The sequence below is a fragment of the Acromyrmex echinatior genome, chromosome 7 (genome assembly GCF_024713525.1).
Source record: "Acromyrmex echinatior isolate Ae372 chromosome 7, ASM2471352v2, whole genome shotgun sequence".
NCBI lineage: Eukaryota > Metazoa > Arthropoda > Insecta > Hymenoptera > Formicidae > Acromyrmex > Acromyrmex echinatior.
In genome coordinates, this window is record NC_141858.1 from 10,973,619 (window position 1) to 10,994,588 (window position 20,970).

Below are 20,970 nucleotides of genomic sequence, written 5' to 3' on the forward strand. Positions count from 1 at the left end.
CGGTTCTACATATTTCATACAAATTTCTTGCGACAGCCAATCTGAAGCTCGTCTTTTGAAATCAACGCTTCACATTGGCTGTCGCAACAAACTTGCGATCAGCTTGCAACTAATGTAGAACCGGTTTTAATCACCCCCTTTAACGAAGCGATTTTTATAGTGGCATAAAAAATATTTTTTATAGCATTGCCCGTATCGTTCAGCTGATTGATTGCTGCTTCCGTTTCTTGACGCTTGCATGTGAATATATCTTTAGTCAGTCTATTTTTTATTTCAAGCATCTAATGAAAGCTAGCGTTTTACTCCTATTTTATTAATTTTCGTAATTTATTGATACAAGATTATAACCACATAATTTTTATTTGTGAATAAGTATTTGAAATATAATGGCTGATAAATTTTTGACGACAGAAAATACAAACGAGATAAGTATATTTAAATAAATAATGATATTAATAAAGATGTAAAAAATATTTTTATTATGTCATTATTGATATTTATTATATTATATTGTATTATTTTATATTTTTTGTAGGAAATTTTATAGGAAAAACTATTAAAATCCTATACTTATGGCGTGTGCGAGACAATTTGTTTCCAAAACGAAATATATTGTATTATTATCCTAGCTTGTGTAGAGGGATATAATAGAATTTATATTGACAAAAATTTTTTTTTACCCAGAATGTGATAAGTATTACTAATATTTTTTTATTTTGTAATGTTGTAACGCGTTAATATTATGTGTAAAATAGAAAATAGAAAATAGAAAATAGAAATAAATATGCAAGAGTTTGGTGGATAATGTAGAAATTATATGATAGAGACCACTCAAAAGATTCCGAAATGATTCATCACGGGACCAAAAGTCCCGTGATGATTAAAGAAGTAAAAAAATTGCAGAAGAGGAACAGTTCATCAAAGAGGTTTGTAAGCGTCATAGAATTTTAAGCTTCCTCTGGCTGAACGGAACTTAAATTAAAAGTAAAAAGCTGTGGAAAGAAATATTGACATCATGTAATAACATTCTATGTATATTTCACTATCTTGCTTGATGTCATCGTTATATAAAAACATCTTTATGGCCAGTATTTATAGGCTATTCTTATTTCAAGACAATAAGACTGGTTTATGGCTCCGTACACAAAACACGGCAATACTTTCCACGCAGCAAAAGTAGATTTAGTCAAGAGAGGTCTATTTGAAATCCCTCAAAATCTTTACACTTAGAACAAGATGAATGTATATATTCGGCTGTTGAAAAAAGAAAATGCAAAGATACTGAGTACAATGAACATTGCAACTACTTATAAAAAAAAATGGAAATCGCTATGTAATTTTCATTTAGATGTATAAAAATAAACACAATCTACCAAGTGGCTCAATGGGGACTTCAAGAAAAAACAACCAGGTGCACTTCGAACAGATGTAGTTCCTTTGACATGCAGCTAGAAATTGAGTATATAAGTATCCAACTATATAGGTAAATCACAAATGGCGTGAAGATGATTGAGAAAAACAATTTTTCGAACATAATTGGAGAAATATTGTTTTTGTCAAATCGCATGAACATACAGTTTTAATGGGTTTAATTGATAAGCGAATGGTACATAAGAAGAGAATGTGCATCGACGCGTCTACATCATTGCTACTTTAATGGCGCCACTTTTTTTTTTCTCTATGCGTCACTCAGCTCGGATTCAGTTTGGACTCGCGTTGTCTGACGTTCCGTATGTGAATTATCGCGGGCCGTTTACACTCGAGTGACATTATTTAACAATAAATAAACGAAATCATTTACGAGAAAAGTGGAAATATGGGCCGCTATAGGAGGTAATACTAATAATACAGCATTTGTATACGCGAAATGGAATGAAGGGGTTGTTGGGAGCGCTACGTATTATATCCGTCGATGGAAACCACTTGCGGCGTCAAAAGCTTGTCCTGCCACAAAAATCAAATTTTCTTCGATATTTTTATAATTTTTCATATAATACAAACATTCTGTATAATGATTATGTTTGATATATATAATCTATACATATGAGTTACAAGTGAATGTCTTGACTCTTTGATCAAATGAATTTCGCACACTTTGTATAAAAATATATATTTTAGGGAGGATCCCGTTTGTCTACAATCTCGATTGCACATCCTATTCATATCAGTTGATGCCTAGTAATTTTTCATTACATTACTCAATGAGAATATTTTGTTTTTAAATTAGCGATGCATGTGTGAGACCTTTCCATATTTTATATATGTATTTATATAAAATATATTATATATTTTATATTGTACTATGATTTCTCTAAACGACATGAATTGGAACTTCAATATCTAATCATACATGCAACTTATTTCAGTCGCAGTCGTGAAAGGGACAGACGACGCAGATCACGCACTCGTTCGCGGAGTAGATCTCCACGTGACAGGAGGAGCTGGGGTGGCAGTGGTGGACGAGATAGACCCTCCAGTAGTCGCAACAGTCGTGGACAGCCAGGTGCGAATCTAAGGAAACCACGATGGGATCTCAACCGTCTAGAGCCCTTCAAGAAGGATTTCTATGTTCCTCACAATGCGGTGCAAAATCGGGATCCCCGGATCGTCGAACAATACAGGGCCGAGAAAGAAATTACTCTTAGAGGCAAAAACATTCCGAATCCTGTTTTTGACTTCGACGAGGCAGGTTTCCCAGATTACGTTCTAAGAGAGATCAAGTAAGTAGTGAATGTTATGAAAGATAAGTTTTGATATCTTGTAATTTATGTTAATAAGTCTAAGTTATCTCCATTTATTTATACTATAATTTAGGATGATTCTATAACAAGAGGAGACTCCAGAGTGACTCTTACAGATTTCAATGAAACTTGACAGGATAATGAATATGATCTCATACAATCTCATACAGCACAGAATTTACAGCATCGCTGTAAAATCTCTGCAATATTGTACAAAAGTTGCAATAATACACTGTTGCAATATTGCAGAGATTTTGCAGCGATATTGTTGCAAATTCTATGCTGCATAGAGAGGTTGTTATCATATCCACTATGCTACGAATATTGAATATAAACATTCTAATAAACTCTAAAGGAAATGCTGTTATCAATTTTAATATTGAAATATTTCGAAACGATAGACCGTTTACACCCTGGGGGATGATTTTTATTCAAGGGAACACACTCTATAATCCTGACAAGTTATTATTGTACAAGGTATAAGTTTTTATTGAAATCGGCAAAGGTCGCTTTGGAGTCTCCCTTTTTGTAAGCTATTTCCATTTATTCATCTTATAATTTATGATCAAGATTTTAAATATCTCCATTTAACTAATAATTTCTAATTACAATTTTAAACTATCTCTATTTATCCATTTTATAATCATAATTTATTAATCTTATAATTTTATAATCATAATTCTAAGCTGTTTATGTTTTGTCTTATAGAAGACAAGGTTTTAGTGAACCTACATCGATCCAAGCACAAGGATGGCCGATCGCATTAAGTGGACGGGACATGGTAGGCATTGCATCTACAGGATCTGGGAAAACATTATCTTATATACTGCCTGCAATAGTTCACATCAACAGCCAGCCGAAATTAAGTCGCAAAGATGGACCTATTGCTTTAGTATTGGCGCCTACACGAGAGCTTGCCCAACAGATTCAGCAGGTCGCTGATGATTTTGGACATTCATCAGGCATTAGGAACACTTGCCTATACGGTGGAGCGCCGAAAGGTGCTCAAGCCAGAGATCTGGACGGAGGTGTAGAAATAGTCATAGCTACACCTGGTAGATTACTGGATTTTCTTGAGTCCGGCAAGACAAATCTGAAAAGATGTACATATTTGGTATTAGACGAAGCTGACAGAATGTTGGATATGGGATTTGAGCCACAGATCAGAAAAATCATAGAACAAATTAGACCAGACAGGCAGACATTAATGTGGTCAGCTACGTGGCCTAAAGAAGTAAAAAATTTAGCCGAAGATTTTCTTAAAGATTATGCTCAAATCAATGTTGGTTCATTACAACTTTCAGCAAATCATAATATATTGCAAATAATTGATGTATGTCAGGATTATGAAAAAGAGAATAAGTGAGTATAGGAGTTTCGAGTGATTCTGGCTTGTTTAGTTATTACTAACTGTTATTAGCAATAATTAGCAGTTAATTACCGAATTAGCACTATTACTGCTAAAGAAAAAGCTATCATGTCACATTTTTATAGATTAAGTACTCTATTGAAGGAGATAATGGCAGAAAGTGAGAATAAAACTATAGTGTTTATCGAAACAAAGCGTAGAGTGGACGAAATTACGAGAAAAATGAAACGCGATGGATGGCCAGCGGTTTGTATTCACGGTGACAAGACGCAGCAAGAACGAGATTGGGTTTTACAAGGTATTACAAAAATTAAATATTTTTTACTGAGAATTTTTTTCAGTTATACAAAATTTAATGAGCGTGCAGGTATATAATCATATCTGACACATAATCACATCTTGTAGATTTCAGATCAGGCAAAGCACCAATCCTTGTTGCTACAGACGTTGCTGCTCGTGGTCTTGGTGAGTCATTCGAATTTTTCGATTATTCAACGCAACGATGTATCGTGTATTATGAATCAATTTTTCCTGCAACACGGAAAACAAACTGGTTAATATTCACGGTATTAATTTTTCCCCAAAATTATCAAATTTTTTTTCTCTTTTTTACAATGCTCTATTCTAACCGAAAATTTAACAAATCTTGACTGCAATGTAATGTTCCGTTAAAAACTGAAAGATACAAATAGTTTTCATACAAACATTTCTTAAATCGTGAGGATCTTTAAAGTATAATTTTGTGTCATATGAAGTTGGAATATATGACGTAAGTTAATAATCTTATAAAGCACCTAATGACATCAAGTTTCATATATATATACACCATGAATAATAGAAACCAAACATTTCTGTCCAAGTTTTATTATATAAGAACTAATCTTGGCTTAATTTAATTTATATTTCATTTGTTGAGTACATTATTTACAACGTTATCGATTGCACCATACAAGTTTAGATTATTTTCTATAAAACGGGACATTACAATTTTAACGCGCAGTAAGTTTAAAGTCAGCAAGAGAATGTAGGAAAGGAATAGGGCAAAAGAAAGCAAAAAAAGCATATTGAAACAGGAGGATGGTTGGAAGTACCTATACAGCTAACGCGGTTGGATCTTTGTTTGTATTGCAGAGGCACATTGCGCGCAGGCCCACGCTGGGTAATGCAAAGCATGTCGGGGGTGCCCGCCGCCGCTCTTTGTTCGGTGGTGCACTGGTTTGCATTGTCTGCGCTGGCCGCGACGCCGTGCCTCTATCCGTCCGTCCGTCCGTCCGTCAATCGCGTGTGAAGGGCCAAGTCCGGGCCAAATCGGCATCTACTACTACTACTACTTCTACTACTACTACTACTACTTTACCTACCTACCTACATACTGGATATCAGTCCTACTGCGCTGCGCTGTACGCCATCCGGGCTGGCTGGCCAGGTCGTTGTTGCCAGAATAGAGTCCCCTGCGCTGGCACGCTCAAGCTAATCAGACAACCAACAACGTTGGTCCGTTGAGGCGGTGGCATGTGATAGCAGATATGCCAGAGCCTCTCTTAGCGCGCCCTGCGCCCTGCGCCTGTAGCGACAGAGTGGCGGAGGCAGTAGCTGGAGCGAGCGCAAATAGCCAGGCCCTGCCCGTACGTTGCTAGCGAAACACTCGCCCACTGCCTAATATTTTAGTATTACATAGTTAAAATTTGATTAATTGACATATACATAAATACACATACATATACATACACAGATACACATACATACACATTACATGAATCTGTATACACGTATATATATATATATAAATCATATGCATACATATTTTATCTCTTTCGCATAATTATTACTAATTTGTGGATTACTGTAAGTAAAGTTTATCAAAACTAAGCTAATCTATCGAGTATATGTATACGTATATATACGTATATAAATGCATACATTCACAAACTATCACTTTAAACTGTATGCATTTCTCATCCTTTTTCCTTAGTCCTTGTGGTAACATCATATATCAGTCGCATTTTATCATACTGATTATTATATCATTATATGAACTTGTTACGCAACGATTCTGGTCTTTTCACTAATTAGTTGTCCTTGAAAGACGTGTAGAAAGATTTTAAACACATTTTTCATTTTTTATTTCTGAAATGTTATAAAATAAGAATATTCGTCATCACGATATTTAGGGGAGAAAGATCAGGATCGTTCTCGGTAATTAATTTGTTTTTGTTTCTTGTTCTTGTGTAAAATCTAGCATTTGTTAAAAGATAAAGAAAGAATGATATCACAAAGAAATTAAATACACAAGAAATTGCTTTTTAATAGAATTCTTTATATCAAGTATTATTATAATTGTTAATACAAAAAGAGGAGCAACGCGACATTTCAAATTATTAGCTCCTTCTAGGAGAACGTATTGAACATTATAATTTACTGCAATATATTTGATAATATTCCATTCATACTCAACTCGCGGTGTTTCACAATCCTTGCGACACACTACTACTTTCTTAACCCATGTCTGTCCTTGACGCTAGAATCCTACAAAGATCCAGGTCTAATGCCAACTCTTAATTTCAGACGTTGAAGACGTCAAGTTTGTCATCAATTTTGACTACCCCTCCTGTTCCGAGGATTACGTTCATCGTATCGGTCGTACCGGCCGCCGACAGAAGACCGGCACGGCGTACACTTTCTTCACGCCTAACAATGCCAACAAGGCTAATGATCTGATACAAGTGTTGAAGGAAGCGAATCAAGTGATAAATCCGAAGCTACTGGAGCTCGCCGATAGTAAAGCTGGTGGCTATGGCAGAAACAGAGGTATTTCTGTCAATCTAACAATTGCTCGAAGACTGCGTAAAGTTTATTCGTGTAAAGATCGATTGAATCGGGATTGGCAGGTGGAAGAAATCGATGGCGATCACGAGGCGGTGGAGGTGGATGCGGTAGCGGTCGTAATGGAAAAGAACGCAGCTATTCGCGGAGCAGAAGTCGAAGTTACAGTAGAGAACGCAACGGCCGCAGCAGTCGACGAAGCTACAGTCGTAGTTACTCGCGGAGTCGTAGTCCCATCAGCAATCGTAACGGTAAATCGCTATGCTATCCGAAGAACTGTTGATTCCGCGGACCTGATACTAACAAGAAATCATTTCTCCTCAGAAGTTATCGGCAAAAGTTATTGGAGTAGCGAGAGATGATCTTCCAGTGGCGGTTAAAAAATGTGTGTGTTGCAATGCAGGTAATTTTTTCTTTTTTTTTATTTTCGAAAGAAGTGGTTGTAATAAACGAGACTGTTTCATCGATACATTCGCTATTCGCGAGAAACGACACTTCAGTGTCGAATTTGGTGGATGCACTACTATTGTAGATCATCAAACTTCTTACATATAGCAGCTTTCAATCTGCACCTCGTGTATTCCGCCGAATTTGGCAGCCTGATGATATAATTAATGTGATGATATAATCAGTGCGATGATATAATCAATAGTTTACTAACTATATATACACGAATTTTTAATGTCGTCTTCAGTAATGCTGATCATCGCTATCTTATATAAGAAAAACTTTTAACGTGAGTACACAATACTGAAGTGTACTCGAACAGAGATTTTATTATGTATTTAGCTAGTGATAGAATGGTGGAATGTGTTATTATATATCTTTTACTTCCTTTTGCATCCCCATGCCGCATCTAATTTCTTCCTTTTTAAATATTATCAATATACACCAATTTATAGATTAGGCAAATCCATTATAGCAATCGACTGTTTATACATTTTTATAATGCTTACTTTCACGTTAATTCTTATATATTCATCCGGTAGTAAGAAAGAATTAGATTGACGTGAGCGAATGATGTATAAATTATTATGTGAATTAAACTTCCAGTGTATAACAATGTTTAATTAGTACGTATATTTGTAGATTATAATAAATTATACTATATGTCTAGTACGCGCTTATTTGTAATTTATCCGTCTGTATTTTAGGCAATTATAACAAATGATAATAACACTTGATGTACAGTATTTCAACAACGTGATAAATAAATTCGTAAATGTCTACATTATTTCCTATTCTAATATCTTACGTGCATTCTGTAGAATTTATTCGACTCTCTTAAATGATTATGTTGCATCAATAATTACTTACCTGTAATGAGCTTGACGATGATATCTGTGAATTATATCACATATTTGGAAAAAGAATAATTTGTTGATACAAAAGAAAAATTTATGATCGTCGCATGCTTCGATTATCATCGCTAAAATCTTTAGGAGAATGACAACCAAAGTGACTCACGTTTAGGGTCGGTTTTTCGCCTGTGTTCTGTTTAATTTAATTTTTTGTCTTAATTACAGGTGGTAGTACTTAAAGATCTTATGGTAATTTTAGAATACCGAATTCCATTTATCCTCTCAACCCGGTGTTCTCCATGCGTCAATCTCGTTCGTTTCGCTTTGCGGATGGCCGATTTTTTACAGCCATGTGGTATTTGACGACAGGAATAATTAATACTCGACCAATATATAAGGTGTATTTGACGGTGTAATTGACGATCTAATAAGTTCACGTGGGAAGATTCCTTCTCTTCTTTTTTTTTATCGGACTATGTGCCACGATACAAATTTATTATGTTACACATCTTGGAATATCGTGCGCTTAAATGCATTCACGAATCACAAACATGCAATAATCTTTCTTACGTTCTCGAGACGCGTGCTCGCTCGAGTCGCGATTGTTCCACCGCTTTCGCCGGGGAGGACACAATCTTTACAATTATTGTGGACAACGTACAATATCCGCTCGTCGATATTTATCCGGGGCGAGCGCGATTTTTAAAGGATTAATCGAGGGAAAGAGGTGATCGACGTCGAACGACTCGATCGCAAGGATATTCTGCGCAGCGTCGACCGAAACCTCGGACTGCACCTTCGAATCACAATTAAAAGACACAGTAAATTTCCAAGGTATTTTATCAGCCATCGCATATTTCTCTTAAATTTATTATAATTCGGCAGAAAAATTTACTATGTCTGTCGATTTTAGAATGTTGGACGACTCATGTTCGAAAGGTGCGCCGTACTTCTTGGCCGAGACTGGTCGCAGATCCACTCGCTGTTCGTTCGTGATTGTAAGAAAACGACATACTATCGATGTTCTAATCGTAATGTTAACATCGAAGTACGATTTTCCCATTGGACTGTAGCCTCACGATACAACGTGTCACGGATAACGCAATTTCCTTACGGAACATACATGGATATTTGTACGTGTGTGCAACACGCGTGTAACAAGCTCCTCGCATGAATTGGGGGGGAGAGGGAGGGGTAAAGGAGGGATTTATTTTTTTTACAGGGCTCAGCATGCTTCGTTCACATATATTACAACATACGCATATAACAATAACATTAAAATCTTTTTAGATGTGTTTTCGGACGTGGGAGAGAGAGAGCTATGGCGCGCTTATAATTATGTCCGCAATACAACAGGATACTTTGTGTGCGTGCGAAGGTCATATATTCATATGTATTCATATGTGTATTAGGTCAGGTGTACGTGTCTATGGTGAGACACTGTTTTTCGGTGTGCGGATCGATCTTGCCTGGACCAAAGTGACTCCAAGCAAGTAAGTGATAAGTGGGAGGTCGAGGGTGAAAATTTTACACAGTCGTCCTTAATTTCTGGTCACCGTATCCTCCTCAGTGAATGTTACGTATATATAATATTTCCGATCTCTATTCTGAATTCTTTCATCCCTTTTCTTTAGCATTAAACCGAGATGTAAACATATAATGTTAAACTGAGGAGGACATGCGTCTGTCGGTGAGACGTATGCCTGCGCGTGCGTGCAGGAAGTTCGATGGAATCTATAATTAAATGTCAGTCAATTGTCCGCAGTCACTAAAATAGTCGTCTTGTCTTTAAGACTCTAGGAGCAACAGCTTCTTGAAGGGAAGCGAATTGATAATGGGAGACGAGACAACGCGTTGGAAGTAGTTCTCGGTTGCAAATCAAACATGCAAATCGAGTTCAATCCCCTTTTTTTTAACGTAAGCCATGAAACGCAAGTCAAACTCTTAACTCAGAAAGGAAGAAGGCTCTCGGAGAAAGATGTTTCTCCTCGCTCGTGGTGTGTCAAAGAGATCTCATGATTTTACGCGCAAAGTGATATAATCTCTCGTTCGATCGTTTTCTCCTCGTGTGAGTGGAAACGAAGCGAAATATCCCGAAAAATGACACATTTGTTGAAATTGCCTTTTTCTTTTCAAGAATGCTGCGAAAAAAGATTTTGCGGATCATTTTATTAACGATTCTATGAGAGAATTCGCATCTACCCATATAGGGTTTTACAATCGATCCAGTGCTGAGCCATTACTGGTTACCACCACAGTTCAGATACTAGTGCAGTATTGGCCGTACTTATAAGTACTGGATGATGACTTGGACTCAGTACAGACCGATAAAAACTTTGGCCATCATTTAACAGCCAATCATTTGCTAGTGATGACCCAGTACTGGTTGACAGAACCTTGGCCATCAGTTGATAGTCGTAGCGTTGGCTAAGATTTGGCTTCGATTTTGTTGTAACTACTACTAGTGATCCTATATGGGTATTTAAGTCTGTTAATTTAGACCGTGTAATGCCAAGACTCGAATGAAGGTGAAGCCTTCGTTATACAGACATCTGTGCGCGGGTATGAGAGATTCGTTTAACACACCTTTACGCACCGCGATTTACTTATAGTACAACTGACGAAGCGCAGGAGAGATGCACGATCTCTATCGCTGATCTCTACGTGTAATCATTTCGCAAATACTGGCTTTGTGTCCCTTTAAATCTCTGACGTAAACACATACAGAGAGACATCTCTAAATATACAGGGTGTCGCGCCCACCCTCGGAAGTTTCGCGCAAAAGCCGGTAATATCGGGTGTTTACGCGGAAACTACGACGTGTCTACGCGTACTGTATCCAAATCACACACACACACGTAGACACGATACAGATAGGCACGGAGTAGAATACAGTGAATCAACAGGAAAATGAGAAACGAAGATGACTATTGTCTCATCCATCTATTCTACGATTCGATTATTCTGTAGATTATTGTATAATCTGATTGTAAACGCATACAGGATTGCAACAGAAAATGTATTTTAAAATTCCCTGACTTTTCCAGGTTTTCCAGATGAAAACGGAAAATTTTCCATGACTAATATAAAATATGTAAATTTTAACATTTAGACTCGAGGATTGTAGGACAGCTAATTCATATTGTTATAAATAACACAAAAAAAAAGTTAATTGCATAATAAAATTTTAGATGCAAATTCAAGTCAACAAAAACTAAATTAGTTTTGAAAAAAAATAAAATTATGACGAAAAAGAAAGATCAAGTAAAAATATATTGAATAACATATAAAATATAAATAAAAGGAGCATATAGCCACAATGCTAGATGTTTTAAACGAAACATATATTTAAATTATACTAAAGTAAAATATAAATTTTAATTATTTTATTAAAATCGTTTAAAGTGCGCAAGTTTTGAACGTATTTGACTATAAAAGTCAGATATAAAAAATTAATACAAAAAATTATAACAATTATTTGAAATAGGAGCAGTTTAAATGTGAGCAAATTTCGAAATTTCAGACTTTTTTTACATTTTCACCTGACTTTTCGTGATTTTCCATGACCTATTTCAATTTCTCTGATTTCCTAGTTTTCCAGGTCTGTGGTAACCCTGCGCATAGTGTAGATAGATGGGACGATGGTCATCTTCATTCTTCTCACATTTTTCTGTTAAATAAAGTTCATTGTTATTATTAATACATGAAACAATTAGCATAGACTGAAGAGTTTCTTCCGATTATTGCTAACATCACGTGATAATACTGCACAGTTATTTTTATTGATTTCGTCTATTTGGATTACAATTGGTTTGGATACTTTACGCGCAACTGTAAATCATTCCCGATTCTATGTGTACATCCGAATCTACACTGTGTCGGCTCTCTTTTCGTGCTGGGATTGCTTGAAGCGAGAGTTGGAGAACTTGATGATGTTATGAGTCGAGAGATTACAATATGCACTTGTTTAATTTTATCCAATTTTACCAATGTTAAATTTCTAGGAAAATGATAATCGGCATCACCGAAATGTATTATTACTTTATAGTGAAAAAATAGTCTTCTCATACAAATGTTAAAGAAAAACAGATCCGTGAATGTATCTCGATTGCCGGGATTATTCGAATAAAAAATAATTTTCGCTCGCTAACAACTTTTCATCCTTTAGGAATTTAAAGAAGTCTATCTAAACGATACTCGAATAATCTCGCATGTGAATTGTGACGTAAATATAAACTCGTTGTCTCTCGCTTGAGGGTAGCGTCTCCCGTCGTGTTTCAAAAAATAAAATCGTCCGCACTTCTTTTTTTTTTTTCTTTGCTTTTTCATTTTTCTCTTTTTTTTTCTCTTTTTGTGAACACGTTCTGCGTGTCTTCGTCGTCTCGTTCCATCCGCGAGGTCGACGACACCGCAGCTCTTCGACGGACAGGTCGACGGATAGATTTCCAGGCGCGGCGACGCCGATCTCTTCTGAGCAATATACGTGGGACAGCCCCGTGCCGCATCGCCGGGAATCCTCCCTGAACGAACCTCGACCGAGGCAGCGGAAACAGGAAATACGTTGATGCGTGGTATGCGTGCGACGCGACCGTTTCGCCGATACTTCGTATCGCGAGCCTGCGATCGCTCTCGGCTCGCACCCGCGTCTGCGTCAATCTTCATCCGGGCTCCGGATTATCCTCGCGAGAAAACTGCGCTGAATTTATCTCCTTTGTTCGCTCACTGTTTCCTTTTAAATTTGTTTCAAAAGCTTCGAATCTTCAAAAATGCAAGTGTGACCGTAGTGGCGTAAAGAGTCCTGCTTTTTGTGCCAAAGGATTCAAATCCATCCAGAACATATTGATACCCACTACGAAGAGTAGCATGTTTCATTTGAAAAACCTACGAAAAACTTCACTCATGACGTCGTTGCGCCGAAGAACGTTATGTTTCCATTTTCGTCACGAAAATCAATACATTTGAGTTTTGACTTTCGAAAAGTAGCACATTTCATTTTATAATATGTTTGAATAATAATATGTTTGAGCGTTTTGTGACGAAAAGTAGTATGTTTCTTTTTACATCACGAAAACTAATACGTTTAATTGCCTTTAGTCGCGAAAACTAATATGTTTGATGGTTTGACTGCGAAAAGTAGTCTGTTTCACTTTATACTACGAAAAATAATATAGCTGTGGACTATCCTTCGAGAATTTTGATGACTGTCAAAAGTTAGAAGTAGAAATACTCATATCAGTGATTTTATTTTTGGTTCCAAATAGTAAAATGAATACTCCATTGTTATTGTTGCTTTTTAGTTGTATAATTTTATTTTTAGTCCACGTTTTTACAATCTTAATTAATTAATCCTATTTATTTATCTTATTTATTTATCTTTTATCTTATTTTTTTTATGTGATATATTATATCAGATGATTTTATTTGATCGTTATCTCTCGGAAAGAATAACAAACCATCTAGAACATATCTTCCAATGGTAAAATAATCTACGGCGTTAAATATGATGAATCCATAATTATTTAAATTAATTTTAGATAATGTTCTAATTTTAGATAATATATATAGATTCATTATTCAAACTGTAGGTCCCGTATGCTTGTGGCAATTGAATAATCAGCACGCGTACCATAAGCATATGAGAGAGGTGTAAGAAGAAGATTCATTACATTTAGCGTCGTAGATTTTTTTGCTACATTAAATTTAAACTATAACATTGACTATTTTAACTATTTTGAAAATAAATTTATCATTGGCAAAGATATTTTTGGTTTGCCATTGACTTCCCCCCGAGAAGTAACGATCGAATAAGATTATTTGATATGTGTTCTAGGGAAATTCAAATCTCCTTTTTTACACAGAATAGACGCGCAACTCTTTACCACGATGGTTACATCTGTACTTTTGAAGACTCAAAATTTTTTGAACAAATTTAGAAAGAAATTCATCGATAACTTATATTAAATGTTTCGGCGAGCGTTGGCTCATTTTCTTCGCAAAAAGAATAGCTGCCCGGATAAGGACTGAGCCTAGCGATACCAATAAGACATCTGATGGTATATTATCAGTGGTAGAAGAGCAGGGGGATACACTTCTCTAAAATCCACCGACATAATTAAATTACAACGTGAGTCCTCTTATCTCTCCAATTTCCGCGACAGCTATCTAACACTGTCCTTTTAAATTAGGATATATATATATATATATATATATATATATATATATGTATGTATATATATATGTATATATGGGGTAAATAAAAAAATATGATAATTCAAACACGAGCTTTCGAGGCTTCGGTCTGCGTCACTTGGTACCGCTAGGTTTGATAAACCTGCCAGATACCAACAGATTATTTTATACACCCGAAAGATCATCGAACGTTCGACACCTTTCTAGACACATAACTTTCAATATTTTTTTTCCCAGCGTCGAACATTCTGCAGCCGATCCTCGTGTGCACCTTATACAGAAATATCATTCCTTGAGGAAGGATAACACACGACGCAGCGAGTCAACGCCGATCATTTCATATTCTTGAAACTCAATGATGAAAAACGTCTCGTGTACTTATTGAGATAATTGTCGTTTCACGTGGAAAACTGAAGCGAACCGCGTTGTCTCGACGTGCCGTGTATTATCTCACCGTTATCTCAACTTACGGTAATATTTAATGGATCCGACGAACTATCCGACGTTAATTTCGCAGTGACGGATACGTTCGCGATCCAAAGCGCGCGATCTCGCGCAACGTAGATATATTTATTCTTATAAATTTTACGCCTCTTTTTTTCTTTCATTGTTAACAGGCCGTGGCTATACAGGGCCCTCTACGCTTTCAATTCAGTCTGTGGCACGCGGTCTTCCGAGCAGATTTGCATACATGAACGCATACGTATTATGTCTATGTGTGCGCGAACGTATGCGTATGTGTGTGTGTATGTGTGTGTATATGAGCTATAGTACGCAATTAAGATGTTATATTTCGTCCTCATCATTTCGACCGTCGCGAAATGTGTACTGAACATCGCTAACATCCTCGTTGCTTTAGATGATCCTCGTCCTGGAGTATTTTTGTTTTGGGCGCGAACAGTGAAGATTTATCTCCATGTCGAAGTGCCTCCGGTCGGTCCTCGTCGAGCAAACTTAGTCTGATTTGCAAAATATCGTTGTTATTAATGTATCTTATAATCAGAGCTCGTAAAAGGTTTGCCTCGGTGTTTTTTCAACGATTTATCCGACTTAACGAATCGCACTCGGCTTGGTTTCGTACACATGATTTTATATATCCTTCTTCACTTTTCCATACCAACATTGTCACCTTCATGACCCGTGTAAATACACCAGTACAAGACGTTGAAGAGAATGAACATGAATGGGAAGGCATAGCGCGCAATGTAGTCGATTCTCGCGCTGCCTCGGGCATCATCCGGATATCCACATAAAAGCAATTTCCTCAGCCAGTAGCGCGTTTTCGACGACACCGTAGCCGACATGGGCAGCGGTGTCGTGGACGAAATCGGTACCGCGATCGGCGGCGAAGGTGTTGCGGCACGCAACGGCGTATCCAGAGGCGACGCTGAGGATGCTGGCGAAGGCCATCGCGACGGCGACGACCTCGCCGAGCTCCTATGCGAGTGATGTCGCGTTGCTTTCATCGGCGAACATCGGCCGGCGACGCAATCTTCGTCGTTCAGCAGCGAGAAAGTCGGCGATGGCGAACGATTCGGATGATAACGCTGATGACGATGTAACTGATGATGGTGGTGGTGCTGCTGCTGCTGATGATGATGGTCCTGTTGATACGTACGCGGCAGCGAATGATGTTGTGTCATCGACGGATTACTGCCGTGAGTCTGCTGTTGCTGTATATAAAAATGACTGTGATGACGGGGAGGATCATGATGATGGTGATTCTGAGGTGAATGGTGATGATGATGATGATGATGACGATTATGAGGCTGATGATACAGTTGTCGTTGACGAGGACGTGAACGTTGTTGCGGCGGTCGTGTCTGTTGGAACTGTTGTTGCTGAGGATGGCCGCGAGCCACTTCCCTTGTTGATCCGAGCGCCTTCCCCTCGAGATTTATTCTTGCCCCTCGTCCTCCCGAAACAGGTACGTGGACCAATACGCGAGGTTGAAGAAAGCGAATACGATTGGGAAGAAGATCCGTGAAATGACGTCGATGCGCTTGGACCTCGTCGGGAACTTGGACAGCCACGACCTGCAGCAGTTTTTTTTCCGTGGTTGCATATGTATTTCGCACTGCTGCAATTTATCCATCGACATGGAATCCTCCGGGTGTCGGACCAGAGGCTTCTGAAAGAATTCGGGTGGTATTGAACCATTAATTTCTCGTACTCTTGGCTCCTTAATTCAAACTATTTCGATTCTAATCGAAAGAATCTCGACCCTCTTCTTTTTGCTGCATAAAAGAATCTCATTCTCATCTAGAAGAAGCGTCTAGAAAAATCCTTATCTCTTCCTTTGATGCATACAAATTCAGATTTTTCAATTTTGCAATTCTTTATAACGAATAAAAAATAATATAATGCTATCCCGGTTGAGACAATATTTTTCGCAATAAATTTTTCACAGTTTATGATTCTCGTTAACATCTAGATTATTAATATTCTTATAAAGATGCTTATTAGCATTAAAAATGATTAAATTGCTTGTCAATTTAATAAGTGATATTAGTACTCTGTTTCTGCTCATGATTGCATTTCAAGACTGGAAAAGATTTCAGCGAGCAGAATCAAATACGTAAATAAATTCACATAGAAATATGAGCACTAAGATCCGCTTTGACTGAAATAGGATTTTTCTTGTTTAATTAGAGTTGCTATGATGTTGCCGCAACACGTTCACGTCCTCGTCAACCAAAACGTTTGCGAAAGTTTCCGGAAAAGCTCGAGGAGAAGAAAACAGCTATGTCGGAAGTATCTTGAGCGCGTGCATGGAGATGCTCGAGGAACGTCATGCCTTGTTGGTATACTAACCATAGCGAAGTTGGCGGATCCATCCGGCTCGAGCAATTCCGAAGACGGATCAATCGACGACGAATGTTCCATCTCGTTCTGTGGAAACTGCTTCTTTATGTTGTCGCTGTGCATGTCGCTACGCGACGCGTAGTTGACCAGCGCGAATTCAAGTAGTGCACCGAACACGAAGGTCAAGCACACTCCTGTCCAAACGTCGATAGCCTTCGTGTAGGAGACCGGTGGCAGTGAGGCGTTTATCCCCGATGTCTGTGTGGCCATTGTCAGCAGTGTCGTAACGCCTGGACGGGAGAAGACCGACAGACTTTTTGTAGATTTTTGCAATTAATCTTGTGAGATGATTCAATAAACGCGAGTAAAAAAATAAATAAAATAGACGAGCGTCTATAAAAGTGTATTTTCCTTTCTTTTTTTTTCTTTACACAAGATCATTAATCATTACATTAACTTGTCTTTAAATAATTCATTTCAATGTGTACATTGCAGCTCTTCGTATTTGACGTTAAAATTGATTTAAAAATAAATTCAATCATTCAATCAATATCTGCAATTCTATTCGTTCTTTTAATAGTAATATTGATTTTTCTTGTTTCTGGATATAAATTTAAACACATTTAGAGTGTTTATTTTAATCTCTGTCGCGTGGCGACCACGTTTCGCTTCTCGTTACGATTATTTATGGCTGCGTTCAGCGGAAAAATCTTTGCAACTGTATTGGAAGATTCTTTAATACGATTGGTTCATACATTTAGATCCAGTGAAGAACTAAGAGCGAGAACAATCAAATTAAAGAATTTTATAACAATTGCAAAGCTATTTTCTTCCGCAGCCTACGACATAGAAAGTTATCTTTGCAGTATTAATAAATTTGCTATGCTGCAACAACAAATACGATTATCCATAATCGCTAATTTTATTCAACTATACTTTGCTAATTTAACATAGAAAAATAGCTATTCGTACATTACGATTGTAAATTCGCTGAATCAGTGAAATTTTTAATTATTTTAACAAATCTTTTTTTTTTTTCTTTGTTACGTGAATTATAACTCTGAATTATAACATCGCTTTGCGCCTAGATAATAATTTATACCTAGTGACACCCGAGCAGGCACGGCGCTCTGATCCAGCCAGAAAGACACCCAGGACACGATAACGAGCATACAGCATGGGATGTAGATTTGAATGAGATAGTAACTGAACTCTCTCTTGAAGAGCAGATCCACTTTCAAGCAACTGTACTCTCCTGTTTTTTTTTATTTCACCGTTAGAATCGTTATATGAGTTCATCATGTTTTTTCTTCTCAACGCAAGTTCTCCACTTACCGGTGTTCGTCTTGCTATTGCAGTAGTCCGTAAGGAATTTCTCGAGGGTGAACCTGGGTAGGTGTAAATTCTTAACCACTTGAACGGGGTCGCCTTCCTTCCAGAGAAAGACCAAATCGTCCGTCGTCCATCCGTCTATCGGGACGGACGAAGACGGTTATTATTGGACGAATGATTAACTTCGATAATGTTTAACGAAAAAATATTTGCCGCGGAGTTGTTAATCTAGCTAAACTGGGACGGAAAACGAAGTCTACCGAGTCGTCGAAATTACTTACAACTCGCCATACGAAGTGAGCAAGTCTGTCGATCCAGGGGATACAGTTTCAAATTCATGGGACACGAAAGCGTCAAGGATATCCTGCGTCAGGGAAAGAAAAATAAGGATGGTTTATATTTAATGCCTGTGGAAGTAAGAATCCAATTCGCAATGGTTACACAAACGCGCTTGTGTTTCGTCATCCGGCACGATACGCAAGATATGGATCTCCGATGTGTACTTTAGCGAAAAGAATTTTGCAACATTTGATTATCACGAGGATGAAATGCGAGTGTAATGAATAATAAATTCCCGTCTAGATACGTATTGAACGATTTTAATTTGGATTTCGTACAAGCATCCTCAAACAAAATTCGCAGAGGAGAGAAAAAAAAAAGAAGAAAAAAAAACGATATCAATAATCCTTCGTGAAAAATTGCGCAATCTCGCTGATTAAGCTGACTCTGCATTCGCCGCACATTGATTACATCCATAACGCTGTGTACTCACCGTATACTATAAAGAACCGAGCCATGCGGGAAAATTCGTATGTATACGTTCGGCATAATGATGTTGTGGAAGTGACCCTCCTTCTCGTTCGAGAAGAACAAATCTGGCATCCAGACGCGGCTAGCCTCCGTCAGGGTTAAATATTTAAGTTTACCTGCAATGTTCAAGAGAGAACAGTGGATACACCCGTGAAAAATAGGCGTACGTTAACGAATACGGTATCGCTCGTTAGCGTTCATTCAGTAAGCAGAAAGCGCGAATATCAGCGGCAATTTGCAAAAGGGTTGATAAAAATAGCCGCTATTAAATTTGCGTAACGACCAGCGCGAGCGAATAAAATGTTACGACTCGCCCTTTGAGGCACGATATAATTGCAATATGAAAAAAAAAAAGTGTAGGTATAAACGCTCTTTGTGCGTCCGAACTTTTCCCGTTTGACCGCAAAATATCGCGTTTGTGTGATGTTACTGCATGAAGATACTTTGGCATTTATGGAAAATAAAAGAAGGATGAACTTTGATCGGATTTTTTCATTTTTTCCATATTGCAACCTGTGCAGTTACGGGGAATATATTTCACCTTTAAAATTATTATTCTTATATTATTCTTGTATGTGACACGGCATTGTACACGCATTGCATGACTGTTATATTATTATTGCTCCCGTTTTATCGCATCGTGACTTTTATCAGCGTCGAAACATCAATACCGGAAGCGTAGAAATTTCAAACTGAAAATCAGTTATAAAATACTATTATGAACTTTACGTACCTCCGAAGTCATTAAACCGTAATCTCTCATCCAACCATTGTTCCCGAAATGTTAATTGTACGGAGTATTCCTGGAGAGAAGAAGAATAAATACGATTAAACAGCGTCGCGCGTTATGGCAGCGAGTAATGTAAAGAATTATTCTTTTCTCTTCTTAGTAAGCGATAGTCTTTCTAATTATTAAGTTTCGTAAGAAACATAAAGAAACGTGCGTAACGAAATAAACAGTAACAGAAGTCTAAATTCATCTCGAATCAAATAGTATTTATAATAGTATTTATAGCAGTGAAGTCTTTGTGAAGAGAACGAAGAAAATAGCTTCGCGTAAATGATAACTCCGCATTTAATGAAGAGTTTTAATTATAATTACAATTGTATTTTTAATTCAATAATGATCAGTTCCCGAGAACGAATACCGGTATAATATTTCAATGCGACAAGTAAAATCTAATAAAACATAAAAGAAAGTTGAATTAAAAAAAAATGTAATCTTTTTCTTTCCTCTTTATATATAGATGTATATTATTCGATAAAAATCTCGCACCTATAAAAAGCAATTATTCAAACACCTCGTAACACAAAGAGAATTTCTTTCTATCTATAGATAATATTATCGCCACTCTGGAACGTGCAACGCCAAACTGGTTGTCAATATTCTTACCATAAAAAAAAAGTGATCACACAGATATGGATTTCAATTTTACGTTAAGAGCTGTATTCTCGTATAGGTCGAATATTTTGACATCGTTTTAGCTTTCATTTAATTTTTCTCAAAAAAAGAAGCACTAAGTCTGATATCATATCACGCGAATTATATTTTGCGTCGCATAATAAAATGATCAAATTACAGCGAGATATAAAAATTAAT

The 20,970-nt window shown here is 37.2% G+C and overlaps 2 protein-coding genes and 1 long non-coding RNA gene across 6 annotated transcripts in view; 1 reads left to right on the top strand and 2 right to left on the bottom strand.

The window, feature by feature from the left end:
• The first annotated feature begins 1,343 nt into the window (after positions 1 to 1,343).
• On the top strand, positions 1,344 to 8,167 carry LOC105154578 (putative ATP-dependent RNA helicase DDX5). 2 transcript variants are annotated; one of them, XM_011070208.2, is made up of 8 exons: positions 1,574 to 1,833; positions 2,367 to 2,720; positions 3,450 to 4,103; positions 4,236 to 4,408; positions 4,516 to 4,575; positions 6,676 to 6,918; positions 6,999 to 7,184; positions 7,258 to 8,167. In XM_011070208.2, exons 1-8 carry the CDS (start codon positions 1,817 to 1,819, stop codon positions 7,293 to 7,295), a joined length of 1,725 nt encoding a protein of 574 aa, XP_011068510.1. In that variant the 5' UTR covers positions 1,574 to 1,816; the 3' UTR covers positions 7,296 to 8,167. The 2 variants fall into 2 exon arrangements, with proteins under 2 accessions (XP_011068511.2, XP_011068510.1); XM_011070209.2 differs by lacking the exons at positions 1,574 to 1,833; positions 6,676 to 6,918; positions 6,999 to 7,184; positions 7,258 to 8,167 and adding an exon at positions 1,344 to 1,483 and having other exon boundaries at positions 4,516 to 6,344.
• Positions 4,412 to 5,613, bottom strand: LOC147909180 (uncharacterized). The gene is made up of 2 exons (XR_015545661.1): positions 5,476 to 5,613; positions 4,412 to 4,641 (listed from the first exon to the last, which is right to left on the bottom strand). It is a non-coding gene; the product is annotated as an uncharacterized LOC147909180 (long non-coding RNA).
• Positions 8,168 to 16,267: 8,100 nt separating the features above from the next.
• The window catches only part of GluClalpha (glycine receptor alpha 1), a 76,824-nt gene continuing 72,121 nt past the window's right edge, over positions 16,268 to 20,970 (bottom strand). For 2 of the 3 annotated variants that reach the window (XM_011070224.2, XM_011070223.2), the window contains exons 5-11: positions 20,104 to 20,173; positions 19,333 to 19,486; positions 18,842 to 18,924; positions 18,564 to 18,698; positions 18,331 to 18,483; positions 17,238 to 17,518; positions 16,268 to 16,554 (exon numbers count right to left, since the gene is read on the bottom strand). In XM_011070224.2, coding sequence (XP_011068526.1) covers positions 16,321 to 16,554; positions 17,238 to 17,518; positions 18,331 to 18,483; positions 18,564 to 18,698; positions 18,842 to 18,924; positions 19,333 to 19,486; positions 20,104 to 20,173 — 1,110 coding nt within the window. In that variant the 3' untranslated portion in view covers positions 16,268 to 16,320. The remainder of the gene's footprint in view (positions 16,555 to 17,237; positions 17,519 to 18,330; positions 18,484 to 18,563; positions 18,699 to 18,841; positions 18,925 to 19,332; positions 19,487 to 20,103; positions 20,174 to 20,970) is intronic. The other variant, XM_011070226.2, reaches the window with a different exon arrangement.

What these genes read in the sequence shown, in the direction of transcription:
- LOC105154578 (XM_011070208.2), top strand. An exon ending in TGGCTATGGCAGAAACAGAG is followed by an intron (nt 6,919 to 6,998) that starts GTATTTCTGTCA and finishes CGGGATTGGCAG; the next exon opens with GTGGAAGAAATCGATGGCGA. An exon ending in TCCCATCAGCAATCGTAACG is followed by an intron (nt 7,185 to 7,257) that starts GTAAATCGCTAT and finishes ATTTCTCCTCAG; the next exon opens with AAGTTATCGGCAAAAGTTAT.